Source organism: Cyphellophora europaea (assembly GCF_000365145.1).
Source record: "Cyphellophora europaea CBS 101466 unplaced genomic scaffold supercont1.2, whole genome shotgun sequence".
Classification (NCBI taxonomy): Eukaryota; Fungi; Ascomycota; class Eurotiomycetes; order Chaetothyriales; family Cyphellophoraceae; genus Cyphellophora; species Cyphellophora europaea.
The window spans coordinates 1,055,640-1,083,130 of NW_008481808.1; the positions used below are offsets into that span (position 1 = coordinate 1,055,640).

At 54.3% G+C, this 27,491-nt stretch overlaps 13 protein-coding genes across 13 annotated transcripts; 8 read left to right on the top strand and 5 right to left on the bottom strand.

The window, feature by feature from the left end:
- Nucleotides 1–281: 281 nt before the first annotated feature.
- HMPREF1541_01890 (uncharacterized protein) lies at nucleotides 282–4,178 on the top strand (the record flags this gene model as incomplete). The annotated part of the gene is made up of 1 exon (XM_008716246.1): nucleotides 282–4,178. The coding sequence occupies one exon, from the start codon at nucleotides 282–284 to the stop codon at nucleotides 4,176–4,178; it is 3,897 nt and encodes a 1,298-aa protein (XP_008714468.1).
- A 430-nt stretch (nucleotides 4,179–4,608) lies between these two features.
- Nucleotides 4,609–4,998, bottom strand: HMPREF1541_01891 (uncharacterized protein; the record flags this gene model as incomplete). Its single annotated transcript, XM_008716247.1, has 2 exons — nucleotides 4,609–4,821; nucleotides 4,969–4,998. The coding sequence occupies 2 exons, from the start codon at nucleotides 4,996–4,998 to the stop codon at nucleotides 4,609–4,611; spliced, it is 243 nt and encodes an 80-aa protein (XP_008714469.1).
- Nucleotides 4,999–5,696: 698 nt separating this feature from the next.
- On the bottom strand, nucleotides 5,697–6,638 carry HMPREF1541_01892 (uncharacterized protein; the record flags this gene model as incomplete). Its single annotated transcript, XM_008716248.1, has 1 exon — nucleotides 5,697–6,638. The coding sequence occupies one exon, from the start codon at nucleotides 6,636–6,638 to the stop codon at nucleotides 5,697–5,699; it is 942 nt and encodes a 313-aa protein (XP_008714470.1).
- Nucleotides 6,639–8,025: 1,387 nt separating this feature from the next.
- HMPREF1541_01893 (uncharacterized protein) lies at nucleotides 8,026–9,114 on the top strand (the record flags this gene model as incomplete). Its single annotated transcript, XM_008716249.1, has 1 exon — nucleotides 8,026–9,114. The coding sequence occupies one exon, from the start codon at nucleotides 8,026–8,028 to the stop codon at nucleotides 9,112–9,114; it is 1,089 nt and encodes a 362-aa protein (XP_008714471.1).
- A 222-nt stretch (nucleotides 9,115–9,336) lies between these two features.
- HMPREF1541_01894 (uncharacterized protein) lies at nucleotides 9,337–10,799 on the top strand (the record flags this gene model as incomplete). The annotated part of the gene is made up of 2 exons (XM_008716250.1): nucleotides 9,337–9,415; nucleotides 9,496–10,799. The coding sequence occupies 2 exons, from the start codon at nucleotides 9,337–9,339 to the stop codon at nucleotides 10,797–10,799; spliced, it is 1,383 nt and encodes a 460-aa protein (XP_008714472.1).
- A 588-nt stretch (nucleotides 10,800–11,387) lies between these two features.
- On the bottom strand, nucleotides 11,388–13,078 carry HMPREF1541_01895 (uncharacterized protein; the record flags this gene model as incomplete). The annotated part of the gene is made up of 3 exons (XM_008716251.1): nucleotides 11,388–12,157; nucleotides 12,207–12,846; nucleotides 12,896–13,078. 3 exons carry the CDS (start codon nucleotides 13,076–13,078, stop codon nucleotides 11,388–11,390), a joined length of 1,593 nt encoding a protein of 530 aa, XP_008714473.1.
- Nucleotides 13,079–13,782: 704 nt separating this feature from the next.
- Nucleotides 13,783–15,168, top strand: HMPREF1541_01896 (uncharacterized protein; the record flags this gene model as incomplete). The annotated part of the gene is made up of 1 exon (XM_008716252.1): nucleotides 13,783–15,168. One exon carries the CDS (start codon nucleotides 13,783–13,785, stop codon nucleotides 15,166–15,168), a length of 1,386 nt encoding a protein of 461 aa, XP_008714474.1.
- Nucleotides 15,169–15,463: 295 nt separating this feature from the next.
- On the bottom strand, nucleotides 15,464–16,486 carry HMPREF1541_01897 (Grx4 family monothiol glutaredoxin; the record flags this gene model as incomplete). The annotated part of the gene is made up of 3 exons (XM_008716253.1): nucleotides 15,464–15,660; nucleotides 15,722–15,815; nucleotides 15,893–16,486. 3 exons carry the CDS (start codon nucleotides 16,484–16,486, stop codon nucleotides 15,464–15,466), a joined length of 885 nt encoding a protein of 294 aa, XP_008714475.1.
- Nucleotides 16,487–17,417: 931 nt separating this feature from the next.
- On the top strand, nucleotides 17,418–18,938 carry HMPREF1541_01898 (uncharacterized protein; the record flags this gene model as incomplete). Its single annotated transcript, XM_008716254.1, has 2 exons — nucleotides 17,418–17,534; nucleotides 17,625–18,938. The coding sequence occupies 2 exons, from the start codon at nucleotides 17,418–17,420 to the stop codon at nucleotides 18,936–18,938; spliced, it is 1,431 nt and encodes a 476-aa protein (XP_008714476.1).
- Nucleotides 18,939–19,651: 713 nt separating this feature from the next.
- HMPREF1541_01899 (uncharacterized protein) lies at nucleotides 19,652–20,404 on the top strand (the record flags this gene model as incomplete). The annotated part of the gene is made up of 1 exon (XM_008716255.1): nucleotides 19,652–20,404. One exon carries the CDS (start codon nucleotides 19,652–19,654, stop codon nucleotides 20,402–20,404), a length of 753 nt encoding a protein of 250 aa, XP_008714477.1.
- Nucleotides 20,405–20,996: 592 nt separating this feature from the next.
- On the top strand, nucleotides 20,997–24,147 carry HMPREF1541_01900 (alpha-glucuronidase A; the record flags this gene model as incomplete). The annotated part of the gene is made up of 6 exons (XM_008716256.1): nucleotides 20,997–21,489; nucleotides 21,554–21,716; nucleotides 21,901–22,379; nucleotides 22,534–22,660; nucleotides 22,800–23,262; nucleotides 23,341–24,147. The coding sequence occupies 6 exons, from the start codon at nucleotides 20,997–20,999 to the stop codon at nucleotides 24,145–24,147; spliced, it is 2,532 nt and encodes an 843-aa protein (XP_008714478.1).
- Nucleotides 24,148–24,546: 399 nt separating this feature from the next.
- On the bottom strand, nucleotides 24,547–25,841 carry HMPREF1541_01901 (uncharacterized protein; the record flags this gene model as incomplete). The annotated part of the gene is made up of 5 exons (XM_008716257.1): nucleotides 24,547–24,909; nucleotides 25,143–25,192; nucleotides 25,242–25,451; nucleotides 25,498–25,569; nucleotides 25,625–25,841. The coding sequence occupies 5 exons, from the start codon at nucleotides 25,839–25,841 to the stop codon at nucleotides 24,547–24,549; spliced, it is 912 nt and encodes a 303-aa protein (XP_008714479.1).
- Nucleotides 25,842–26,776: 935 nt separating this feature from the next.
- On the top strand, nucleotides 26,777–27,457 carry HMPREF1541_01902 (uncharacterized protein; the record flags this gene model as incomplete). Its single annotated transcript, XM_008716258.1, has 3 exons — nucleotides 26,777–26,906; nucleotides 26,955–27,286; nucleotides 27,341–27,457. The coding sequence occupies 3 exons, from the start codon at nucleotides 26,777–26,779 to the stop codon at nucleotides 27,455–27,457; spliced, it is 579 nt and encodes a 192-aa protein (XP_008714480.1).
- Nucleotides 27,458–27,491: the final 34 nt, after the last annotated feature.

The window sequence follows — 27,491 nt, forward strand, 5'->3', positions numbered from 1 at the left end:
CGCGGCAGTGGCCTTCCTCTTTGGACTACATCAATAACTTCTTGTCCATCATCCATTCACTCTGTTTTCATCCATTTCATTGCAAAATACCTGCCTACCATCACAACAGGCGCCAAAGGAGTGCCAAAGGAGGGCGGACAACAAAGTGCGTACGCGACCTCACCGACCTCACGTTAGTGCATGGTGTGAGGACCACATCTTCGCCGACCGCGGCGGCGCGTCTGGAGAATTGCGGGGGAAGTCAAAGACAAGAGCACCTCTACGACATCACAAGCTCGATCATGACTTCGAGCACGACGCAGACGGTTGATAGCCATGCTGCCGATCCTTTCGCCGAGACACGATTTTCTCTCTTTCACACCAAAGTTGATCTTGACCTGAACTTCGGCCAGAATATCACTGGCCACACCGAAATAGAAATTCATCCTGAATCCAAAAGCTTCAAGTACATCTATCTCAACGCCCAGCAATGCTCAGTCTCCAACGTTACCGTCAACGGCATTGAGGCGACGCACTACCACCAAGATCCGTGCGTTTTGACGAAACTCCACTTCGAAGCCACTGCACATCAGCACCACTTTTTCGCCGATAAAATCGACCGCCTGCGTGGCAAAACTGTCCGGCCAAATCTTGTCATCCAAGTGCCATCGAGTATCAGAATAACAGAAGTCAACGAAACCGAGGTCCGCACGCAAGATGCTGGGACGATCAGAGTGCCACAACCTGCCGGCACCGATGCTACCGAAACAGCTCGTGGCCTTACGGATACCTCGGTGGCTAAATTCACTCCTCTTGTAGTCTCCATCAATTTCACAACCATCCACATGCATGACGCTGTTGAGTTTGTCAGCGGGCCGAGGGGAAGTGGTCGTTGGCCCCATGCCTTCACAAGAGGCCGACAAGGCGGTGCAAGTGCGGCGACCTTGTTTCCTTGCTCCGATTCGCTCTATGTGCGAGGAACATGGGAGATCGCTATCACAACGCCTCAAACAGTTGGCGATGCTTTAAAACAGACCTTAGCCGAAAATTTGGGCGATGTCTCGCCTGACAAGAAAGCCAACGGAGCAGCGCCACCCGCTCATGAGACTAAGCAGATGCTCGTTCTCTGTTCTGGAGAATTTGTCAACGATGTGATCTCGAAAACAGATCCGACTAAGAAGACGACACAATTCATCATTATGGAAAAGATCTCGGCCCAGCAGATCGGCTTCGCTGTTGGCCCTTTCGAACGGGTTGACCTGAACGTCTTCAGAGACGCCGAGGACCAGGATAAACTCGGCGATAATGCCGTTCAGATGTATGGGTACTGCTTGCCTCATCGCAGCGAAGAGGTGATGAATACCTGCCTGCCCACGCCCAAGGCCATGGATACGTTTGTCCAGAAGTATAGCGCATCTCCCTTTCAGCCCTATTCGATGGTTTTTGTCGAGGACATGCCCCACGATGTCTCTATCTTTGCTGGCCTGTCCGTCTGCAGCACTCGACTCCTTTATCCAGAGGGTGTTATCGACAGTGCGCAACATTCGACTCGCAGGCTCGTCCACGCCATTGCTGCTCAGTGGCTAGGCATCAATGTCATCCCCGAAACTCCCTTCGACGCATGGGTTGTTGTTGGCATGGCTCACTTCCTGACAGATCTTTTCATGAAAGATATATGTGGCATGAACGAATATCGAGCTCGTATGTACGAGCAAGCAAACCAAATATACGAACAAGACAAAGAGCGACCGTCAATCTACGACATGGGCGACATCTTACATGTCGATCCCAGTGCCTACGAATTCCTAGCCCTCAAAGCACCAGTAGTCTTGTTCATCCTAGATCGACGTATGGCTAAGACGGCTGGAGCTACCAAGATGCCTGGCATCATATCTAAGATTCTGACCCGTGCACGGACGGGTGACCTCGACAATAACGCCTTGTCTACAGACTTCTTCCAAAAGACAACGGAGCGCATAAACCACGGTCCCATCAACGACTTCATGCAGCAATGGGTCAAAGGTGCCGGATGTCCACATTTCCGGATAACTCAGCGCTTCAATAAAAAGAAACTCATGATCGAGATGTTCTTCGACCAGCTGCAGTCAGCCTCGGAGCGCGAGCTCGATTCAAGCACATTCATGCGAGATGTACGGGAAGACTGGAACGAAGTCTATGCAGGCGAGCGCCAGAACGTTTTCACGGGGCCCATGACGATCCGAATTCACGAAGCTGACGGCACTCCATATGAGCACATAGTACAAATAAAGGAGGGTCGGGCGCAAATTGATGTTCCCTACAATACAAAGTATAAACGTCTTAAGAGAACGCGAAAGCAGCGAAACAAAGCTGCCACGAAAGCTGCCGAAGAGGATGACGATGAGAAAGATACACTGGTCTACTACCTGGGCGACAATCTGCAGACGGAGGAGGAGCTTGAAGCCTGGCGACTTGTCGACTGGAGCCAGGAAATGGAGAACGCTATGGCTCTGGAGTCATTCGAGTGGATCCGAGCGGATGCAGACTTCGAATGGATTGCTCGAATTGAACTTCTGCTGCCCGGATACATGTACGCTTCGCAGTTGCAACAAGATCGGGACATTGTCTCCCAGCTTCATGCCGTCCGCAGCATTGCGGCTTACAAAGCTGATTCGATGGCCTCGTCAATTCTATTGCGAACATTGATGGACAAGAGGTACTTCCACCGAGTACGGCATATCGCAGCCCAGGGTCTTGTCTTGCACGCAGACAGGACCAACGACGAGACTAGAATGCTGGTTGACGTGGGTAAGTTTCACTTAAAGAAGGCCTTTGAGGAGTTATTCTGCTCGACCGACTCCGGAACATCAATTATTCGACCAAATGATTTTTCCGACCATCAGCAATACCTCGCTCAACTGGCTATCGTCGAGGCTGTCTCAAAGATCCGCGACGACAACGGCTATACACCACGAGACATCAAAGAATGGATGCTAGACAAGCTCAAATTCAATGATAACTCTAACAACGAATTCTCCGATGCATTCTATGTGTCTACGCTGATGAAGGGTCTCGCAAAAGCTCTGATCGCCAAACCTCTGTCGGCGCCAGACGTGGACGCCATGGATCTGGACCAGACACGAGAGTACGCCGACTTGCAGCAATTTGAGCAGGCCTGTGTCGAGGAAATCGATCGCTACAGACGAATGGATGAATGGACGAGTTCGTATCAGAACCTATACTCGAGGACGGCTTTGGAGTGTCAGGCAATCCTGGCAAACGCCGGCATTCACCGGTATTCACCCCTGCACTTCCTTCAGTACACTCGACCAGGCAATTACGACATGCTACGCTTGGCAGCATTTGAAGTGCTCGTCGATCCTCGTATTTTTGAGATGAGCAGCGTACTTAAATATGTTATCCACTGCACGGTCGCCGACTCCTCGCCCTTGATTCGACAAGAGCTTCAGAAGGCCTTTGGTGAGATCATCGGCCGGCGCGCCATTGGCGATAGGGGCCAAGCCATTGTTATCGAGAAGCAAGCTGGCTCGGACGATTTGGTCGTTGAGGAAGGCGCCGACAAGTCAGCGACTCGCGCAGAAGAGATTGCACGACGCACTTCAATCGATGCGGCCCTACTTGCACTAAAGAAAGAGCTCGGCGAGAACGCGATACTGAAGAAAGCTGTTTGGGACGCAGTCAGCTATTCAGAGATCACGATCGACGATCTAGCTACCATGCTTGACTTTTGCCGCATGCTCTACCCACCGAAAGACGAGATGAAAGTCAAGCTCCAACTGCCCCGGTACTGGCAGGTTCAGCATTTAGGCAAGGTATGGAACATAGGCCTCTTCCTGATCTCCCCATTTTTCATTGTCTATATGCGTTCACCCGCTAACAAGGCTTGTTTTCAGGGCAAGCTCAAATTTAGTCACACCAACAAGGTGCGTACCAAGCTGGTTCCGCGTTGGCAACCACCCAAGCGCGCAGTTGACGCGCATCCGCCACCGCCGATGCGTACAGGAACAGGGAGTCTGAAGCTCAAGATTCGTCCGCCGAGTCAGGCGAACATTTCAGCGCCAGGATTGCAATCGGCGCGGACACCAGTTCAGACTCCGACGCCGCCCCCACCGCCTGTGCGGCAAGTGCAACAGGAAGCGCCACCACAAAAGAAGATCACTCTCAAGTTAGGGCTGAAATCTGGTTCGCCAACTGTCTGAAGCTTTGGTCGATCGGAGGAACATTGGGTGCAATGGTGCTGTGTAGGAATTCTTGGATCGGAGCCTCGAGAGGCTAATTCGCAGGTCGGCTTTGAATCTTGGGTACAAGGACATGCATCGATATGGTCGTCCGGGACTGGACATAGGGGTTTGCGTAGCTAGGCGCTGGTGCGATACCCCGGAGGCCAAGATATTTCTCGTGGCCATCACCTCTAGCGCAAGTGAATTCAATGTCGCTTTTGAATGTCATATCTTCGTGAAAGCTTCTGCGCCATGACATTGGTGCGCCGCGCCACCTCTGCACCTCCCCCAGCCAGGCATTGACGCTCACAGATCTCCTGTCTCCTTCGTTTCCCATTCCCTTCCCTTTTCAGCTTACCAATTTTTTTTCCTGAGTCTTTTTCGGGGGAGGGGCCGGCGATTTTCCTCATCAGCGGTGTCTCTCGTCCATGCGCTCGAGCGCCTCCAGCATGACAACGCTGTTGCCGCGGATAACCACCATGCCCAGGCGGGTGCGCTCGCCGTTGGCTTTTTCTTCGACGGCCTCGTCCAGCACGATGTTGAGGAAGACGTCGTAGCCGCGCAGGATGCCGATGACTTTGCGCGCGCCGTTGAGTTGTACGAAGAGGCGCTTTTCCATGTACTGTTTTATTGAGAAAAGAAGAGGGGTTAGCATGGGGACTTGTAGGGGGAGAGGGGGGAAGGGGGGCGTTGGTGATTGGGAGGGCAGGGAAGAGAGGGGAGGGCACGAGTTTCCTCAGAGTGAGAGGTAGGGTTGGGATGTTGTTACCTTCTTGAGCTCGGGCTGTGCTTGAGGCATGGTTGCGGTCGGTCAGGATGTGGGATCGGGAAGGGTGAGGGTAGGTAGGTGGCGGAGGAGGGGACTGGAGTTGAATGGCGTGGACGACGAGCAGATGTAAGGTTGCAGTGGGTGAACCTCACAGGTCCGGACCAAATATTCGTGCCAAGCGCGGCGCGGGTAAGGCCGAGGGGCCGTAGAGAGTCCCCGCTTCGGGGAGGCTGAATTTCAGCCTTGTGGGCATCAAGTGTCTTTTCTGTTTCGATGTTGAATCTTGATCTTTTCCTTACGTACGCGCCGGGTGAGTCTTTCAGGGAGAATCGCGACTGCTCCGGTGCTTTTTCGAGTCGAACATGCCGTTAAACGTGGTGAAAGAAGTGGCTTCCAATCTTATGCTCTCAATTGCGTGCATCTCATGATCATGAGGTGGTCAACTTTGCCCCCATCCCCGACTTGGTTCACATATCTCCCAAGCTAAGGACTACTAAGGGATAGCTGCGCCTATCTCTATCCGAGACGGGGTTCTTGGTCATATGATTTGCGCCAGTTCGGCCAAGCCGGGGCTGAGAGCCGAATATCAGGACTAGAAACCGGCCACTTCAATCATTATGGCCAATGTAGGGGAGCAATGACACCTGCCGTTCTGTCGCCATGGTTCAATTTAGACCCGACACGCTGGGTCTAGATAAAATGAGCTAGCTATATGCGCAACGATTCTATCAAGGTTTGGAAACGTTATTTATAGCCGGCTTCTGAGCGAGCAGCAATCCAGCGGTCAGACGTCCTAAGCGAAGTCGTATCGACGGTCGAATGGATGTCTTTGCCGTCTCCGCCTCGAAATCTACCATGTTCATCCAGGCGAACAGGAACATCAACGTCACCAGTGTCATCGGTATAGAGACAGCTAGGTAGATCCCAAATTGACGGCCTGCAACACCTTGACCAGGAGGGTGATCCCAGTCGAGGACCGGCATAGCAAAGATTGAGGCAATAGCAGTGGCCGGCAGGAATGTCAGCGTACCCACAGCGATAGCTTTCATGATGGTGCTGTCACGCTTGCTAGCAATGGACACCTGGTGGCCTGTCATGGCTAGCTGCTGGCTGATCTCGCTCTCTGCCAATGCACTCATGCTCCCCACTGCTGAGATCAAGAGTTGTAGGCCCTCTTTAGTATTGGCGCATTTCGTATGCAGATAGTCTAGATCGTCGCTCATCGCCAGAAGCCGATCCTTTATTTTGCCGCCATATTCCTGCATATAATCACCCCTCGGACCAGGGGGGGATTTGTCTGTGACATATTCAATGCTCGCGATCAGCCTCGCGAGTCGCCCTTGAATGGCCGAGATCTCTGCCTGTGCAGTCATTTGGTCATCATACATGTCTGTTGCATGCTTCAGGTGGGGTCGATATTTGTTCAGACGGTCGATGTCTGTAGAGAAAGTTTCCAGGAAGTGCTCCAGGTACTTTGTGTGGAGGTTGTCATATGTCTCTCGTAGATCTCGGGAATACATTTCGAAGAACAGAGCTATTGCAAGTAATGGGTGACCGGCGAATCTCTGCATGGTGTGTAGCCACTTGTACAATTCGTCTCGCTCAGCGGCCACACAGCCCTGGATCAGGACAGCGGTCGAGGCCTTCTCGGCGTCGTAGCGGAGAGTCATGGCCTTGTCGTGGAGCATCGCAGGATTTGTACGTATGTTGAAACCTGAAGTGTTCAGTCTCAAGTGACATGCAAGAATCGGTTGAGCCTACTGAGAAAGGAGTATCCCTTGGTCCAACTTTGTGGGTGTTGCGCGGAGTACATGAACGCATTGTGCTCCAAGGTATGCCTGAAGGATTTCTGGAAGCCAAACTCCTTGATCAGGCGGACAAAATTTGCCATAGAGAGACCAATGTGGCTCAAGCTGGAGGCGGAGGATTGGCCACTCTTTTCATGCTCGTTTTCCGGAGCTCGCTCTAACACTCTGTTTCATTAGTCTCAAGCAGATCGTTGAGACAGTGCACGTACAAGACCCTCAATGACCATGTGGGCCACTCACAAGGCCTCGTGTCTTTAGCTTGCTACACAGAATCAGCATCAATGCCGCAACAGTGACAAAAGGATACCGTAGCGAGCCAGTTTTCCACTGCAACGTCGTCTAGAAGCTGTTCCCGTGTGATTGAAGGTAGTTTATCGACTCCGTCAGCCGAGCCTCGTATTTCAAAGACATGAACTGGTCTCGAGGAGAAGAACAGGTGCTTCTGCAGATCATGCGAGAAGCTCGACCTATGAAATGCATCCCAGTTCATTCTTTGGTCTCCCTTGATAGCTGTGTTCCCAACAGTGATTGTCATAAGCTAGGTACGAGGCTTGCAAGATTAGCGAGGTTTCAGCCCGGCCTGCATAATCTGCCAGGCTGCATGCTGCTGCTGCAGAAAGACGTCCTAGTACTTTCTCGGAGACACTTATTGGAAGGACTATGAACCGCAGTCTGGCGAACCCTGTAGCTTTTATGCTACTTGGATGTGTACGCTGTGCTAGTCGTCTGAAGTTCTGCTGAACTTTTCAAACAAATCAACTCTTCGCAGAGCGTGGTGTGATAATACGAAGAGTGACAACTGGAGGTCAGGCGTTTGCCTACATGGTGGATGGTGGGGCCGCGGGACGGGCCTGATCGCGGGGTACCTTTAGCAGTAGAATTAGACTGCTACACCTTCGGTTTCTATTGAACATACCTAGTACCTGAGACTGTTACGCTTCTTATGATCCACGTATTTCTGGCCTAGGTGACTGTCCTACTTGCTTCGAATATGTCTATTCAAGTGCTGTCATCTTATCGCATACCTCTAAGCGTGCTGCGAACCTTCCTGGAGAAACAGTACCCCAATACCAAGGTCAACGTTGAGCTAAAAAACGACTCCTGGGTGCTCAGACTACCTGCTCACTGTAGAAAGCTCACCCAAGACGAAATTGACGAGCTCAGAGAAAGGTCTGATAGGCCGAACGCAGGCAAGAGGGACTCATCGGACGGAATAGCCGCCTGACTTCCTTGCCACTTGACCAAACTAATGTCCAATGATCGGAGTTCATCAAGACTTCGCGCACCACCGAGGGCCGTGTTTCACAGGCTTCTTAAGACATGTACCACTATTCATAGTGGTACTGAGGCACTAGTATACAACACGGACCGGGCGACGCTTCTTCGACTCTGGCCGGACCTACTCGGCGAGGACGCAACTGATCACACCGAGTACGTTATCAAAAAACCCAACCGGCACGAAGACTTTTTGTCTGAGAGACTTGCACTCGAGCTCTGCAACAAAAGGAGCAGTAATCATATTGTGCTACTCGTGGGTAGCTTTGAGAATGAAGAAGGGGGATATCTTATCCTACTTCGGGCTATCGCCGACCTAGAGACGCTCTGGGGGCATGGCCATCCAGTTGCACCATCTCTGTCTCTGAGATCTCAAGAAGCCGCTGAAAAGTGGTTCGAGGATCAGATGTTTGGTCTTGCAGAGGCACTGACTAATGTTCACTGTCATCTCGGCACAGCAGAGAATCCTGTCTTTGGGATACACGGCGATATCAAGGCGAGCAACGTTTTGTTCTACAAAGCTTTGGACAACACAATGCCCGGTACACTGAAACTGGCAGACTTCGGGGCGAGTCAGTTCTTCGACAGTCTTGCTACGGCTAGCGCCACCTGCTTCAGTGCAGGCAACGGCTCATACACCGCCCCAGAGAGCGCACTGGAGCAACCGCAATCACAGGCTGTCGATGTTTGGAGTCTTGGCTGCTTAATGCTCGAATGTATCGTTTGGTCGGTGGAAGGGCCCGACGGTCGATTGCACTTCGCTCAATCAAGGAGGCATCAGAGCCATCCGTATGGCTTGTCACTCACAGCGGATTACTTTTTCAGAATGGAGCCCGCCATCAATGACACTAGCCAGTCGAAGCCATTTGTGACAGAGGTCAATCCAGCTGTGACGGAACGAATCAACTTGCTAAAGGATTGTGCTCATGCTCCAGCGAAGAGAGTCGCGCTGCTGAGTTTGATCCAAAAGCGAATGCTTATGGTCAACCCTCGGGAACGCATAACGTCAGCTGGTGCTTCTGAGGAGCTGCGGTTCATTCTATATGGAGAGTATAACCAATAGAGCGGATGATGCAGGCAACCAAGGCGGTGGTGGAGAATAGATCATTAGAATTCAAATGACGGCACCGACGCAATGCCAGCAACGTCGAACTTTCTCTATGTGCCTTTTCTTTTATGAAGCTGACAACGACACCTACTCCTCCCGGAGCTGTCTTGTTCAGCACAAATATTACACTCACCACACAGGAGTTCTCTCCCTGCCTCGTATGCAACGCCACTGGACATGGCATCACTATTTCAGGCCCGGCGCAAGCCCAAGCGTGTAGTCCGAGATGACCCAGACCACGCGCAAGACAACGAAGGTAAGTCATAGCCATTATATGCTTATACAGCGGCTCTGACACCCATCCACAGTCGGCGCCTAGCTGACCTCGACCTGCAGATACCGGCCCGGTTGTCAAACGACCCGGCGCAGCCAAACAGAAATCCAGACTACGAGTCTCCTTCGACCCTGGAAACGAGGATAATGACTCCAGCGCTGTTCCCTCAGAAAATGAGCCGTCAGTGGTGCGCCCGTCCAAACGCGGCATCTCAACCTCATTACAAGACCGCCTAAAGCAGACCTCGCTACGAGAAGAAGATGCGCGGCCCTCCTACAACAAATCTGCTCTTGACGAGCTGCGGAACTCCACACCCTCCACACCTAAGGACCTGTCTCTCACCACAACCTCAGATCCGGAATCACACGACAACCGTACTATCGACATTGCGTCCAAATTCGGCGCTTCCATACCTTCCACAGCCTCCGCCTCAATCCCTTCCGCAACCGAGATCGCTGAGCGCAAAGCCCGCCGCGCACGCCTGGCCCAGGAGCAATCCGCCCTTCCAGCCTCCACCACGGACCCGAACTCAGAAGACTATATTCCTCTAGATGCCTACGACTCAGACGGCGAGTTCAAACCCACACGCATGCAGGTTGGCACCTGGCACGCCCCAACCAAGGAATCCGACTCCCGCCTCGTGCCAGAAGACGAAGACATCGCCGAAGGCTTCGACTCCTTCGTCAACGACAACACCGATCCCCGCGGCCGCATCACGACCGACTCACTGAACCTGACGTCGCGGTCCGCGCGACACAACGCCGCCACCGCCCGCGAAGCGATGCGCGCACAGATCGCCGCCGCCGAAGCCTCCTCGGGCGGCGATGGCGATTCCAGCGGCGACGACGAGGCCGGCAGCGGCTACGACTCGGACGACGCTGCGCGCCACCACGCCTACGAGCTCGCGCAGACCGCCTACGGCCTCCCCTCCGCCTCCGCCAACAGCCAATTCCTAAAGCGCCAGCAGCGCCGGCCCAAGCAGCCCAAAGAGACAACGCCGGTCGTGAAGCTGAGCGTGGGCTTGGCGGGCTTGCGGGAGCGCATGGCGGCCATCGGCGTCGAGAAGGGCCGCATCGAGAGACGCCTCGCGGAGATCGAGGTCGAGAGGCAGGAGGTCAAGTCGCGCCAGGAACATATCCAGCGGAGTCTGCAGCAGAGTGCGGATGAGCTGCGGGTTCTCCAAGAGGAGCAGCAGGCGCGGAGTAGCGGCAGTGGAGAGCAGAATGGTGGAAACGCGGAGGCAGTCAATGTCAATGGTGGCAATGCCACCGGCAGCCCAAAGGAGGGCGGTCAGGTTGGTGAACGAGGGTTGGAGACGTTTGGGAGCGGCATGAGTCGGCCCCCACCTGATGATGAGTATGAGTGAACGAGATGATACGTATGCTGCAACGCGAAGATCCGAGAGGAATATTCAGACCCGCAAGCCAGATCGGTTTGTCCTGTAAAACAACAGCCAACGTTCGCACCATCTATGGTCATGTTCATGGTTTTGATGCAATTTCATTTCTGCTGCGTGAAACAGGGAGCGCTGGCCCCGTGTAGCTTGGGCTTTGTGACACGATAAGCCCCACCGATCAGTGCCCTTCAAACAGCCGTGGACGTGCTCGACGACTGATGACACCATGACGACCAACATCGACACCATCAAATGGGTCATCACACATGCTGAGCTCGCTGTGTCTGACTCGCAAAGCATGGCTCACCATCAACAACTTTTGGGCAAACTTCCGCCCTTCCAAATATCCACTCGGCCATTGACGACATTCTCCCCACCAAGACCGTGCCTGGCTCTTCCCGTGTGTCCTATGCAAGCATCTGTTCTCGTCTTAAGTCTATCTGTGATGCGTTTCGTAGGGAAAGTCGGGGAAGTGAGCCAACACTCTAGGATCTAGACCTCTAGAGCGCCGAGAACACAAAAAGCTGCGAGTAATGCCATCAGCCAATGCCCGAGAGATCAGTCACGCACCTCGCCCGCTTCTGCCTCGTCCTCGGTCTCGGTCTCTTCTTCATCAACCTCATCGAACGCATCCGACAGGAGCGTCCAATCGGACGAATAACGAGACGGAGAGCCAGGATCGACATTGAGCGCACAGGGTGAAAGAGACAGTAACAAATGAGAGTCCGAGCGGGTCCAGATACTCACATTGTTGGTGGCCGCGATCGCAATGCTATCCTCGAACGGATGCCAGCTCATGTGCAGAATTTTCTTGTTGAAATCGATCTGGTCTGCGTCAGTTTCCTTACGCATGCGGCTACCCTGGCCAGTCGTGGCTGCAGGGCTGCCGGCGCGTGAGCTGCCCTTCTTGTTGCCATTCGGGCTGGTGGCATTGATGGGCGTAGGCACGCCCACTTTCTTGGCTTTGAAAGCCGATTTATCGGCCTGGAGAACAACTTCCGTCTCAACATCTGGATCGGAGGGGTAAATCATGAAGTTGTTGTTGTAGCTCCCAGTCATCACGTTGCTGCCATCTCCACTGAAGACAACTTCAAACTTGTCGAAGATGCTATCGTTCTCATAGGTGTCGCAGAGACGCGGCCGTAGGTGTTCGTGGATGGGAATTGTCTTAACCGGCTGACGCTCCATGTTGACGTCCCAGATCTTGACAGTGAGATAATCTCTGGAGAGAATGTAACGACCATCATTGGAGAAGCGGACATCGGAAATAGAAGATATGATCTCGGAGAAGAAGGATCTTGAGGAGGGATCCTCCTCCTGCTCGAATTCTGCTCGCGGTCAGTGTGCTCACAGGTTAAAAAAAAAGTCAAAACTCACGTTTGGCATGTTGATCACATAGGGCGCTCTCGCGCATGTCGGCTAGCTTGATCGTCCCCTTGGAGCTGGCATACATAAACCAGTTACAGCTCTGGGGGTGGAATTCGGCGGCTGTGATAACTTCTGTAAGCTCTTCCATATTTGCGGGCTTGATGTCGACGATGTTGAAACTCTGGTCTTGGATATTGAGATTCCATAGATTGATCCTTAGATCATCGCTGCTGATGAAAGTTTCGCCATCGCTATTGACGGAAATGCTGTTGATATGGTAAGCGTGTGCGTTGGCATACGTCCGGCGTGGCACGGCGGCAACCACTGTGTCATGATGTGTCATGCGTGGGAGCTTGAGCTGGGACGCATCTTTGAACTTTGGGGCTCGGGGAGCCCCACCGCCGGGCACGCCGGCCGGAGTGACTTCGTTGGACAGATTGTTTTCGGCAACGACCTTGAGCGACTTCTCGAATACTTTCCACAGCTTTATGGTTTTATCATTGGTCGAGAGAAGATAATGGGAAGCATTCTGCCTGCGGCACCATTTTATCTTGTTAATTTTCTCTTCGATCTCGAGCGACTTTAGGTAGTCGAACTCGGGCTCGTGGGATTGGAATTCAGTGTGAAACTTATACTCGCAAGTCTTTTTCTGTCATGCCATCAGTGATAGATCTGCAGCATACATGGACGTGTCATACCGTTTCATTGCGTTCGAAGAGAACAACGCGGCCGCCCTTGTCACCGGTGGCCAGGTAATTGCCGGTATGGTCGAACTCGACGGTGGATATTATGTCGGCTTCGGTAATGTCATCTACCTCACCCTTGTCGCCGAAGCACTGTGTGAACTTCCATGTGGGAGTTCCAGGTTCAGCTTCCACCATCTTTCATCACTCCTCCTCGTCAACGACGGAAGCGATCTCGTGCGAAGTCTGGTGTCAGATGCGGACAGAGAGTGTGAATCTGCAATAGATTGGTAGGGCTAGGCTGGTGTCTAGGTAGTACACGAAACAGAAGTCGTGAAGGGCGGAATGGATGGATTTGGTAAGCGCTGGATGGCGAGGTGGGCTGTGGAGCAGGGCGCGACGGCAAGATAGAGGAACCGCGAAGAGCCAGGGAAAGTGTAAGAGACTGCTGCGTACAGTTGGATACGGAGTGACAAGGTAGGCAGCAGTGACGAAGCCGAGGGTGCAGGTGCAGGGTCAAGGCAACGATGAGATAGCGTTTGCAGGTGATTCAGGAAAGGCATGCAAGGCATAGGTATGTCATGGCTACTTGCCAAGACAGTGCGTAGAAGGATTCAATGCTTCGCCGTATCAGCTCCTGCCTCGTAGTTCTGGCGGGGCGAGAAACCTTGAAACGACATCATCGGTAGCTGCCTTGGACCTACTATGTACCAAGCTTCTCGAAGCCTGAATATTTTGCTTCCTGTCAACCGAGGTAAGGTACTGCCCAGTGTCTCGCGGAGCTGGACGAGCACATCTCTGTTTCGTCTTTCGCGAAATAGTTTTTGCCGCTTTCGTTGCCGTCCAAGCCTGAGACAGGACCCATAGCTCCCTAAGTGCTCAAGACTTGTATTTGGCTCAGCATGCGGGTTTTCAGGCAGCTGTCGCACGAGTTGCGTCGAGCTTCCGGGCACAGGGACCCTCTTCTCACATATGGTCGTCGGCGAATAGAAACCCTGGCCAAACAGTCACCAATCGCCATTGTCCAGCAACAGCCCTTTGAGGAGCAGAGGCACAATCGTACAAGGCTAATGAACGGCACGCTGTTTGATCAAGACACTGGTAAATGCACAGTGAGCCCGGTGTACCTGCGCCAGGCATGTACGTGCAACAAATGTGTTGACCCAAGCGATGGGCAGAGAAACTTCTCGCTTGCTTATATCCCGAAGGACATTGAGATTCGCAATCACCACCAAGACGAGCACGGGAACCATGTTGTTCAGTGGTCTAAAGACGCCCCTGGCTTTGATTCTGACCATGTCTCTGTGTATTCAGTCGGGAAGGTAAAGGCCGAAGTCATCTCGCATAAAATGGCAAACAGAGGAATGTATGACCGGTACCAACAACTCTGGAACGGCAAACGCTTCCCTCTGGAGCAAACCACAATTCCGTATGACGACTACATGTCAAGTCCAGAAAGTCTTGCCCTAGCTTTGCATTATCTGTGGCGATATGGCTTGATCTTCATCAGGGACGTACCGCCGGACGAGGATTCTGTCAGCAAACTCGCTGAGCGAATTGCACTACTTCGCAATACCTTCTATGGGAAGACATGGGACGTGCGTTCCAAACCAAACGCGGAAAATGTTGCATACACAAGTCGGTATCTGGGCTTCCATATGGACCTTCTGTACATGAAGGAGCCACCAGGGCTCCAATTATTGCACTGTATTGAAAACACCTGCGAGGGTGGCGAATCAGCCTTCGCAGACACATTCCAGGCCCTATATCATTTAGCACGGCATAAACCCATGCTTTACACACAACTGCTCGGAAAACAGATCACCTACGGATACCAGAACGGGCCTTACTCCTACTTCGACACCAAGAACCTGGTATCACGGACCCTCCCCACAGCGCCGGAAAAAAAGAAACGGTTCACCCAAAAAGTCGACCACCAGACTTACCAACTGATGCGAACGGTTGACAGGGTCTACTGGAGCCCACCGTTCATCTCCTCAAATCTCGACTTGGCGTTTTCAGGTTCCCGGCGGCAGATTGAGCTAGGCCAGGGAGCCATGAAAGCTTTTTCCGATGCTCTCGAGAATGACGGTCTGCGCGTTGAGACCAAGCTCCCGGCCGGTACTTGCGCAATCTTCGACAACTTGCGGATCGTGCACGCGAGGAAAGCCTTCAACACCAACAGCGGCCATCGATGGCTCCGTGGCGCTTACCTAGATTATCAAGATTTCGTCAGCAAGGCGGAAGAATTGCGATCACTGATGCCAGAGGACGCACCATCAATATAGCGCTCAGACTCGATTGTCGATTGTCGACATGAGCTCCGCTTCTGCACTGCACGTAAAAGCGAGCGAGCGTAAAGCAGGCTGAAGACCGGGGCTAGCTGGGGATTATATCTCAGCCACAAACAAAATCAGAGATTGTAGACACTGTTGCATGCACGACTTGGAATCTTGATCGAGTCCTCCTTTCAAGTCGTCAAGTCTCGTCGTAAGTCATACTCATTATCACTCCTGTAGTCGTACCCCTATCAAGCGGCGTCATCTATGTCCACTCAACAATGCATGCACGCCCTTCCAATCCTTACGCCGCAGCCGTAGCCGGGGCCTTCGCGGCAGCAAACTCCTTGAAGAAATCTGGATCCGTCTCCAATTCCTCCTTGACGATGTCCAGACCACCGACCAATTCGCCATTAGTGTACAATTGTGGGAAAGTGGGCCAGTCCGAAAACTCCTTGAGACCCTGACGAACGTCGTCGTCGGCTAGAATGTTGAAAAAGCCTGTTGGCACGTTAGCAGAGAGTTTTCCGGAACATGCGTCTCGTGGGGAAGGAGTTCGTACCATATTTCACCTGGTTTTCGCGCAACAAGCCGACCAGCTGCCTGCTGAACCCGCACTGCGGGGCGGAGGGCGTGCCCTTCATGAACAACATGACCTGTACATCCACCGTCAGCTTTGAGTCCCACCGCAAGGCATATCCGTGGTTATATTGAAGGACCGTGTTGCACTTACCGGCGCCGCCTTCACCAGATTCTCCAACCTCGTGTTCAACTCCTCCTTACTCCCCGCGCCTGCATCGGCCGGGGCCTGACCCTCCTTGGGCGCATACCCACTAAGGTCCTTCGTGACGCCTCCACTCGCGCCCGCCACCCCATTAGCCTGCGCCTCACCGACCGCCTTCTGCGGCGCGACGCTAGGATCCGCAGCCAGCGCCGGCGGGATCGCCGCTTTGGCACCACCGACAGCCCCGACGCCTGCGCCCGTAGCCGGGCCGGCGTGCCTCTCCACCGCAGCGCGCACCTTGGTGGCGTCACTGCCGCTCACGGTCTCAAGAGTCTTGCCGTCGCGCTGTAGGACCAGGAAGGGGACCGCGGTCACGTCGTACGACTCGCTGATGTCCGGTAGGTCTTCGGCGTTGATGGATAGGAAGGTCAAGGGGGATTCGGACGGGTATGTGGAGGCCAATGTGGATAAGATGGTCTTCATCTGTGCGCAGGGCGCCGCCCAGGGGGTGTGGAAATAGAGGATGAGGAGCGTGGTGGGGTTGGCATATTGGATGAGCGAGGAGAATTGGGTATCGGATGTCACTTCGGTGAGGACGGGCATGTTGGGCTAGTTTTGTGGGTAGGAGCGCTTGCTTGCAATAGAAATGAAGATCACTGGCTATGAAAAGGTAGAAGAGTCAGGCTGGTTGATGAGTAAACCGCGGGCGTCCGAGAAAATGTCGAGCTGATCAGACGACTGCGAGGCTGCAGATTTCGTCATTCCGCGCGCCAAGGCTACGGATTTATAAAAAGGCAAGGCGACGAGGCGGCCACCCGGAACGACTTGTGGACTGTTGACAGGATCTGCTGAAGGATCCGAAAGCAGCGTACGTATCACCAGGACAGCGTCCGAGCTACTTTCAGTTCGAATTGCTTTGGTACAAGACCATGTCTTCCCAAGACTGAGCTCTCAGCCTTGCCTTGGCCATCGAAGAATCAGGTGGAGTCACCGTTGCAGTAGCCGACATCGGCACGAGCACCCGCCACGCTTCACAATATTTCTGGACCGCTTCAATTAGGCATAGGGTGAGTACTCGGTATCCACTGATAAATATCGTGGGGCACTCTCACTCATGTACGGAGTACCAATTTCTCAAACTATATATCTCGGGCATGCTACCCCAGTGCAACGGATAAGGGTCATCGAACTCGTGGCTTCGGAAAGCCTCCGTGGCCGTCGCTGTGCTCTTTCGGGAATGGATCGGCTCTGCTAAAGCTTTGGAGGCGTTGACTTAGGGCGGGAGGTGCCTATCAGCCAATGGCTTGATCTTTGATTCCCTGCCAGAAGAGGATTAGAACCTCCGTGCCAGCTTCGAGTTCAACGGCGCGGTTCATGGGGTTGATAACCATCTGCACTTTGGCCTGGTTGCGTATATAGTCGCGTGTGGTACGCAAAAGCGCTGAAGCGACCTTTTTGTCTCCCTTGAATTCTTTATCTTGCAGAATTTCCAAGCAGAGCGCTTCTCTGCTGTTGATAGCAGCACGCCGACGTCATGGGGTTCCTTACTCAACTCCGCACTGTGGTATGGGGCGCGCCGGCGGCGACGAAGACAGAGCGTCGCCTCATTGTCAAGATTGACACTTTCATCATGTCCTATGTGTGTCTGATGGTATGTTCGCCCCAGGGTTTCCGACTACCGCTTTTGATCGGGAGCTGCGAGTATCCCATCTCTATTATCATGTTCTAACTTATGCAACAGTACTGGGTGAACTACCTCGACCGCGCCAACCTCAACAACGCTTATGTCTCCGGCATGCGCGAGGATCTCAACTTCCAAGGCACTCAGCTTAACCAGATCAATACCTGCTTCTACGGCGGCTATCTACTGGGCCAGATCCCCAACAATCTGATCATGCAGAAGATCAGCCCGCGTCTTTGGCTCCCGATGACTTGCTTCGCCTGGGGCATGTTCACTCTTGGTACCGCCTTTGTGGACCACCCCTGGGAAATCATGGTGATACGTTTCTTCCAAGGCATCTTCGAAGCTAGCTGTTTCGTTGGCGTTCACTGGATTTTGGGTAGCTGGTACAAGCCCGAGGAGATCGGCAAGCGCACTGCCATCTTCACCAGCTCTGGTTTAGCAGGAACCATGTTCAGCGGAATTCTGCAGGGCGCGATCTACCGCAACTTGGACGGCAAGTCGGGTTTTGCCGGATGGCGCTGGCTGTTCGTGATTGATTTTCTCATCACTTTGCCTGTGGCCGTATACGGCTGGCTCTTCTTCCCGGATACACCAGCCTCCACAAAGGCCAAGTATCTCAACACCGAGGAACGAGTCCTGGCTTCGGAGCGCCTTCCCGAGGTCAGCAAGGAGCGCGGCGTGCTGGGATGGTCGCTCATCAAGCGCGTGCTCCTTAGCTGGCAATGGTGGGGGTTTGTGACCCTCTGGATCGCCAACAGCAGTACAGAGATGTGGTCGACCAATGGTATATTCCAGATTTGGCTCGGGACCACTGGAAAGTACTCTGTGGAACAAGTCAACTACATTCCCACGTCCCAGAGTGGATTTGGTATCGTCTGCACCCTGCTCCTCGGCTGGTATAGCGACTTCAATACCAGGAACCGGTGGCACGTTGGAGTTATCCTCACCATTACAGCCATCATCAGCGGTGCGCTCATGCTCAATCCACCGTCCGACGCCGCCAGATTCGTGGCGCTGATTCTGAACGGCGCGCAATTTGCGGGTCAGACGGTTATGTTCGCGTGGGCGAATGACCTGACACGCCATGACGACGCAAAGCGGTCCGTTGTGCTCGCCTCCATGAACATGTTCTCGGTCGCTGTCTACATGTGGTGGAGCATCATTTTCTACAACGCGACCCAGGCGCCAGACTGGTACGAGGGCAGTATTGCCATGATCTGTATGGGTGTTTTCTTGGGCATCGTCACGGCGGGATGTTTGTGGGGCCAGAAGAGGCAAGAACGACAGGAGGCAAGGGACAGGGGAGACAGCTTTACCGACTCAGAGGCGGCGGCGGAAAAGCTGGATCTGGAGGGCGAGACCAAATCTTAGTCCGAGAACCCACCCGCTGGTATGGGGATGGTGGACCCAGGGATGGTGGAGTAGGGATTTTCTTAACGTGTGTGCCTGCTATCCAATAGTACGCGCAGTCCTGGCAGGCTGAATTAAGGGTTTCTCTCAATACAGTAAGGAATCAATGCTACAAAGTCCATCGGAATGTTTCGCCATTTGTGTTTGCCTGACGCCTTTTGCCAAGAAATGGTGGACTCAGGTTGTGGACCCTACTCTTGATTGCTCTATAACACATGAGGAGGCCTCCCGGACATGGCCAGCGACGTCTGGTGTCTTTTCACTGCACCGCTGACGCTGCTGATATCTCGCTGTCAATGCGATATTTTCCAATATCCCCTATGCTCTGCGGGGTCGTGGGCTCATGAGGTAAGATCAGAGAACCTGCAGTACCTACTTGGGGCAAGCACCTGTATATCCTCTCGCGAATGTCTTTCCGATATTTGAAAGCATCCCAGCTATGATGTGGAGAGTGCTGAATGACATCTCTGGCAATGGTGTCTTTCAAACCTGACCGTAGGACACTTGACGCCAAGACCTTGCCGTTGGGGCGGACTCCACATCGCTGGACGCGTCTTTGACCTTATGCTGCCTTTAAGAACTACGACTGCTTCAGTTCAGCAGTGCCATCTGCTGGATCGGACATCGTATCGAGTGCTTTCTGCGTCATCCTGGAGATTCTACCGATTAGGGCAATGGCTGATACGGTACGTCGACAGTCCACGCGACTGCTCCAGCAGACGTCCACACCTGTCCCTACTGGCATCAAGAAAGCCTCCATTACGAGTAGTCGTGCACCGAAGACCGCGAAAGCAAGCGCTATCACGCGCCCAGCCACCAAGAAACTCGCGCAGAAAGCTCCGAAAGGCGCCGCCACCATAAGTCCCGTAACTCAAGAACAGCTGCTGTTGACAGACGCATCTGCTTTCCGCGCTTGGCTTGACGACAACGAAAATACCTCAGATGGTGTCTGGCTTGTACTAGCCAAGAAGGGCACCACGTCTCCAACAAGCCTGACGCGGACCCAGGCTCTCGATGAAGCCTTGTGTAGTGGCTGGATCGACAGCCAAGGCAAATCTCTCGACGCATTTACATCTATACAGCGCTACACGCCACGACGCGCGAAGAGTCTGTGGTCGGCTATCAACGTCGGGCACGTCGCTAGGCTGCGTGAGGAAGGACGGATGAGAGAGCGCGGCGAGAGGGAGGTGACAAGGGCCAAGGAAGACGGACGATGGGAGCGGGCCTACGCAGGACCAAGCAACATGACTATACCTGACGAAGTGGTGGCAGCATTAAGGGGCAAGCCAGTAGCTAAGAAGCGACTGGACGGCATGAAGAACATGGAGAGATACTCGGCGCTGTTACCGATTGTGACAACACATACTGAGGCAACGAGGAAAAGGAAGATCGACAAGCTGGTCGAAGAACTTTCGAAAGAGAGATGATGTCGACCAGCAGCATTGTCTTTCACAGCATGTTTTTCAACGGACAAGCGTTTTCCCGTGGATCAGTCATCACGCAAAACCCCCGCGGGACTCTCTCAAAAGGGCAGCGGCTTGCCGTCACCTGCAAAGGACTCCGAACCTACCAGGTGCCCTTCCGTGCCCGTAGAGGCGACTAGCTGATTGCGGGCGTGCACAGAGACCTCCGAGACCTCCAACGGGGGCAAGCCAGTTGCTGGTATTATCCATCGTTGACTCTGCCCTGGTACCCCACAGCAAGCTTGATACCCCATACGGCCAAGGCAATATGCCCCCGCACGCCGATCCTTGTCATATAGCCTGAATATACCCGGACCAGTCTAAATGCAAGACTGACCTCATCCCTCACACAATGGAACGACCCGCCACCGGTCACTGCGCCCATGTAGCGCCGCAGAAGCACTGCGACCATCCCAGAGAAGCTATGAGCTCCACGCCATGCCGGCAAAATTCAAGTCAAAGCTCTTGACAGAAAAATGTAAGATATATTCGAGAGGCATGTTCGCGAGAGCATGTCCGTAGAGCTCATCGACCAGAAGCGTCCCTTGCCCTAACGATGTTGGCCATCCTTCTGTTCCTGCCTCTCGGACTTGCTGCCGCGGAGACTGGAATCGATGCCTGGCTTCGCTATGCACCTATACCGGACGCCGAGAGCTACCATGGCTCTATCCCCTCTATAGTCGTAGCTCTGAACGACTCGCAAATCAGTCCAGTCTACACGGCCGGTCAGGAGTTGCAGCAGGGAATCAATGGTATCTTCGGCAAGGACTGCACGGTCCAGTACGAAGGTGGTGACGGACCTTCGGTGACTGTTGGCACGGTTGCTGGCTACGCTGAGACCGGCGGCAGCATTGATGAGCTTCCCGAGCTCGTCGATGATGGGTTCTATATGTCTACTGTGGGAGGCGAGGCGCTTATTCTTGGCCAAAACGAGCGTGGTGCCCTGTATGGAGCCTTCCATTATCTGGAACTGCTGGCCCAAGGCAACGTAACCGAACTTGCCTTCGCCTCCAATCCTGACGCGCCGATTCGTTGGGTCAATCAATGGGGTGAGTCCCAGCTCGGCTAGACCGGTCGCAATCAATTTGTCCTTGTATACTGATCCGGGGTCAGATAATTTGCGCGATGGCGGCACGCACGGCAGCATCGAGCGTGGCTATGGTGGACACTCAATCTTCTTCTGGGATGGGGTGGTGCGAGACGACCTCACGAGGGCTTCTCAGTACGCCCGACTCCTGGCCTCCATTGGCATTAATGCGGTCATCGTCAACAACGTGTAAGTCCTCGAGATTCTTGTTCATACGTTCTGGAAATACTTGGTGATCAGTCTGGGATATGTCTCAGTACTCTCAGCACCTCACAGAGCCGATGTTATCCCTGAATGTCCACCCTAATGCTTCAATTTTGCCACCAACGTCGTTCAGCCTCCACTCCTCCGGACGCTCTCTAACAAGGACTAGAAACGCAAACGAGACAATACTCAACGAAACGAACCTCGATGGCGTTGCCAGAATCGCTGATGCCTTCCGCCCATATGGCGTACAACTCGGCTTGAGCCTCTATTTCGCATCTCCTGAGGCTCTAGGCGGTCTGGACACATTCGACCCTCTCAACGACACGGTAGTGGAGTGGTGGAACGACAAGACAAACCAGATCTACGAAAAGATCCCAGACTTCGCCGGCTACCTCGTCAAAGCGAACTCGGAAGGCCAGCCGGGACCAATCACGTACAATCGCACGCTTGCAGATGGCGCCAACCTGTTTGCTCGAGCCCTCAAGCCCCATGGCGGTATCATCATGTTCAGGGCCTTTGTGTACGACCACGAGAGTCTCAACCAAACACTCAACTGGAAAGCCGATCGTGCTAATGCGGCCGTCGAGTTCTTCGATGGCCTTGATGACCAATTTGAAGATAACGTGGTCGTTCAAATCAAGTATGGTTAGTAGTCCCCCCAGACCTGAATCGGAGGCAACCCCGGCTGCAATGTTGGCCCTTCTACGATGGTGTCTCAAGGACACCCTGGTGATCCAGGAGAAGCCTCGATACCTTTCGACGTCTCACTTCCCGATTCCGGCTCACTAACGCCTCCCAGGTCCGATCGACTTTCAAGTCCGCGAACCCGTCAGTCCGCTGTTCACGCATCTCGTCAAAACTCCCGTGACGGTGGAGCTGCAGATCACACAAGAGTACCTCGGACAGCAATGTCACCTTGTCTATCTGTAAGTTTTGACCCATCTCAGATCAACCAGGTCCCAGCTGGGTTTAGCAGGAGCCCTCCAGCAGCTCAGGAAGACAGCTCATGGCAACCATACTCTCAACATCGCGAACCCTTACTAACATCATCTTTTCGATGATTAGGCCACCAATGTGGAAAGAGCTCCTCGATTTCGACCTGCGGGTCGACTCCCAGCCTTCGCCCCTATCCTCGATCCTGAACGGCCAGCGATTCAACCGCAAACTCGGCGGCTACGCCGGCGTCGTCAACGTCGGCCTGAACGAGACTTGGCTCGGTAGCCACCTCTCCATGTCCAATCTCTATGCCTACGGCAAGATGGCGTGGGATCCGACCTCGTCCCCCGAAGCACTGCTCAACACCTGGACCAAATTGACCTTCAGCCACGACCAAGAGGTCATCGACACCATCGCTGACATGTCCATGGCCTCCTGGCCCGCGTACGAGAACTACACCGGCAACCTGGGCATCCAGACGCTCACCGACATTCTGAACGCCCACTATGGGCCCAACCCGGCCTCACAAGATGGCAACCCCTGGGGCCAATGGACCCGCGCTGACGCCACAACAATCGGCATGGACAGAACGGTACATTTCACCCCTCCCCCCTCCTCACATTACCCAAAGCCCCCCCTGCTTCCCTCCATCTAACATCTCACCCCCTAGGTCTGGAACGGCACCGGCTTCTCCGGTCAATACCCTTCCGAAATCGCCGCCCAGTACGAATCCCCCACCACCACGCCCGACAACCTCCTCCTCTGGTTCCACCACGTCCCCTACACTTACCGCCTACGCTCGGGCCAAACCGTAATCCAACACTTCTACGACGCGCACTACGCCGGCAGTGCGACGGCGCAGACCTTCCCGACGCAGTGGTCCCGCCTGCAGGGCAAAATCGACGCCGAGCGCTTCGAGGCCCAGCGCTTCCGCCTCGAGTACCAGGCGGGCCACGCGCTGGTGTGGCGCGACAGCATTAATAACTTTTACCACAACAAGAGCGGCATTGCAGACCAGCAGGGGAGGGTCGGGAATCATGCGTATCGTGTCGAGGCCGAGGATATGGCGTTGGACGGGTATGTGCCGTACGCGGTCAGTCCCGTGGAGGCGGCGTCGGGCGGGTATTGTATCGTCACGAGCGATAATAGCACGAGGGGGGCGGCGAGTGTGGCCCTGGAAAGGTGGGAGAGCGGGCGGTATGATGTGGCGGTCAATTATTATGATCTGGCGATCGGGAATTCGACGTGGGAGCTGTGGATTGGGGAGGAGATGGTGGGGGAGTGGAAGGGGGACTTGGAGTATCGGATTGGGAAGGCGCCCGTGTTCTACATCGATGGGCAAACGGCCACGAGGATCACGTTTAGGGGTGTGGAGGTCACCAAGGGGGATGTGTTGAAGATTGTGGGTGTGCCGGATGGGCAGGAGCCGGCCCCGGTGGACTATATCTCGGTGCTGCCGGAGGGGGTGGTGGATTAGACGGAGAGGGGGAGGCTGGGATTGGTGCGCGTCAAGGAGAAAGCTGCTACGCACCAAGGCTCGACGAACTTGACGGAGAGGCTGCTGGGTTCCAGAGAAAGGTCACAATAGAGGATCGATGGGACTGGTGAGCGGGCTCTTCGGAGTTACAGTAGATCGCCTCTCCGAATCGATAAAATTGACTGGCGCCCTCCTCGACTCACCAGAGGTTTTGGAGTGGGGGCCTACTTGTGAGTTTCGAGAGCCTTCCCTATCAATTCCGTCGACCACTGGTAGTGCGGCTCACTGGCCTTGATGAGCGTCATTTATATACGTCAACAGCGTTATCCACGATATAGAAAGACCCAAGTCAATCGTCATTATTCATCTCCGTGCGCCCTCTCATCGCGACCCGCCACCTCAAGCTCTGGCCTGAATGTCCCGGAGCGCAACATCGCCTTCCTGCTCGCTGGGCGTCGTGCTCGGCCGCTCCGCCTGATCCCACTTCACCGCGCGAACACTGGCCTCCTGCGCGCGAAGCCGTTCCCGCTGGTTGCGGAGCCGCCAAATGAAGAAACCTGCGGCAGCCAGTAACCCAACGCCGGCAACAACGCCGATCACGATGCCGGCTATGGCGCCGCCGGAGAGGCCACCGCTGCCGCTGCTGGAGCCGCTGGCTGGAGATGGAGAAGCAGACGCCGAGTCTGAGCCGGAAGCAGAGCTGTCTTGGTTGTCTTCGTCGTCACCTTCGGAGGGGAGGGTGAATTCAGGCACCGTCGCGTTCTGTAGATGTCGGAGTGCATGAATTAGCGACTGTGGTCAGAAATGAAATGCAGACGGGGTTAGGACAGGGGCTGGCACAAGCAGGCCGTGCATTGGACCGTCCACCAGTACGATGATACGCTGCAGGAAGACACCCTCATGATTGACGGTGGGTTCCCTGATGCTCTCAACGTGGCCCCTTGAAGGCACACCAAGATATTGACACTGTGTCTATGTGGAACCGGGCAACTTACGAAGCATGGCACTTGGTAGGTGAAGTCGCTGACTTCGACAAAGGTGATATCTGCAGCAAGGTCAGCCGGTTCGGTGCCCATATATTGCTGGCGACTTACCGGCGCAGGCATAGAACGTCTCGTTGTTCCCGTTGCTCTCGCCCCGGTCGTCGAAATCGGCCAAGTAAACTAGCTGCAGAGTGGCGTTGGCTCCGGCGCGGATTCCGTCCGAGAAATTCTGCGGAAGAGGATAGCACTCATGGCCCGGGTCGACGTCTGGAATATGGTAGCGGTCTATCAGCAGCTCGAAGTCGTCGTTTGAGGTCGGATCTAAGAAGTGTGAGCAATTGGAGGTGAGCAGTCGAGGTCGACTCACTGGGCGTGTGAGCAATAGACACCATGACATGCCATGCCTCTTCTTGCATCACCAGTGCGACCTGCCCATTTACTGCTAATGTATCAGCGGTCTCACGAGTCTCGGTTTGTAGCGTCGGACCACACACCAAGGGGAAACTCGGTTCTGTTCGCAATACCCTGTGAAGAACCGCAGGGAGCAGTATTGTCCTGTGCGGCACCCCACTCGCGGTCTGCCGGCCACATAAAGGCGACAGGGCCCATCTCTTTAGCAGCCTCTTCGCCATGATCTTGTGAGAGTGCAGAAGTGGCCAGGAAGGAAAAGATCAGAAGGTGCTTGAGGGAAGGAAGAGATTGGAACATCATCATGGAGTTTCTTCTACGCAGCGTGATTGAAGAAAGATTGAACAGCAGATGACTTTGTGAATGCACGAGCAGGAAACGGGAGCGGGATTTGTAGGCCAGGCGACATGGACTAAGGAATAACTTCTCATGTCAAGCCAAGCGCTTCAACGGTACCGGCAGGCGCAGATAATGCAGCAGACTCTTGGAGAGGTTCCGGGAATGGACGCATTAGCAACGGTTAGCAACGTGTGACTTGTTAAAACGGCCGTTGCCAATGCTTGAAGCGCACCTGGTTGGGGAGGCCGGGTCGACCCCGACATCGGGCACGACTCACATTGGCTGCTCGCGATACAACGCGTGCCGAACACGAGCACAGGTAGTAGACCTGCCAATCGCAACCGACCACAGACAGCGCAAGCCAGGCTATTCAGGGCATGGTGCTGGTGACCCCTCTTCGAGAGGTGGTCTTACTTGAGCAGCGTGTACCCACATTCCGACCACTGGGTGTTGATGATTGGGCAGAGATCCTGATCTAATCAGATGAAATTTTCTCAGTATCTAATCAGATGCGCTAGGGCCGCCTTGTTCGTCTTGGCCTCGCTTGCGCGCAGCAACGCTCGCCCTGATCCGGAGCCGCCATCCATTGATAGCAATGCACTGGTCTGGTGGCTGACGTTAGCTCCTACCTCGGCAGTGAGAAGGTGGTGTGGCATTTGCACGCGAGAGATTCCAGCCACGAGGCCAAGGTACTAGCACAAATGGATGGCGGGTTGGTGTTGTGCCGAACGCGCCGAAAACAAGAGAATGGAGGGCCGGCTTGGTGCAGGGAAGGGCTCCTTCGAAGCTCGACTTGGGATATTAAACCTGTGCAGTCCCGTCGGTCTGGCTTTCTGTCTTCTCAACACTCGTTCGTTGCCTTGACCAGCTTTGAATTGTGACAGCCTACATCAGTAAGAATGTTCCACTCGTTATTGGTGCTGTCGGCACTTAGCCCTTTTGTGGCAGCTTTCGTTTATCCTGACGTTGTGCCACTGGAGAAGAGGCAAGCTCCTGGTACGCCACAGTATGAGTGCCACGCAGATTGCGGTAGGTAAAGCATTGGTGCCCTTATGAACTGGTGCTGACACGGCCTAGGTGGAGTCATTACCATCGCCCGTACCCCAGAGTACTGCGAGTCTTCCAATTTCACGTCCTCCCTCGAAGCGTGCCTGGAGTGCGCCGAAGAGTACGATATCTGGCGGTACTATGGCGAGAGCGTCTCCGCCGCGGCCGAGTCATGTGGGCTTGAAGCCACACCAGTGGCAGCGAACGGCACAGCGAGTGACACAGACACCACCACAATGACCGAGAGCGGCACGGCCACAACATCCGCGACAAGCACCATCACCGAAGATGCGTCAAGCTCGGCCACCGAAGAGGCGACAAGTTCTGCCGCTGCAGAAGGCACCGACTCAGCCAGTGAGCAGGTACGTTGAATATGTGTCCCCCTTGGATCTCCAGACAAGGCTGACAGAGTGTAGTCTGCATCAGCCACCTCCGAAGAAACGGCCGCGGCGACGTCGTCAGAGGGCGGAGGCGCAATCGTGAAGCCCGCCATGGTAATCATTGGTCTAGGCCTGGGAGCCGCTTTGCTCTGATCTCAGGATTGAGCCCAGACTTCAATGCATCGAC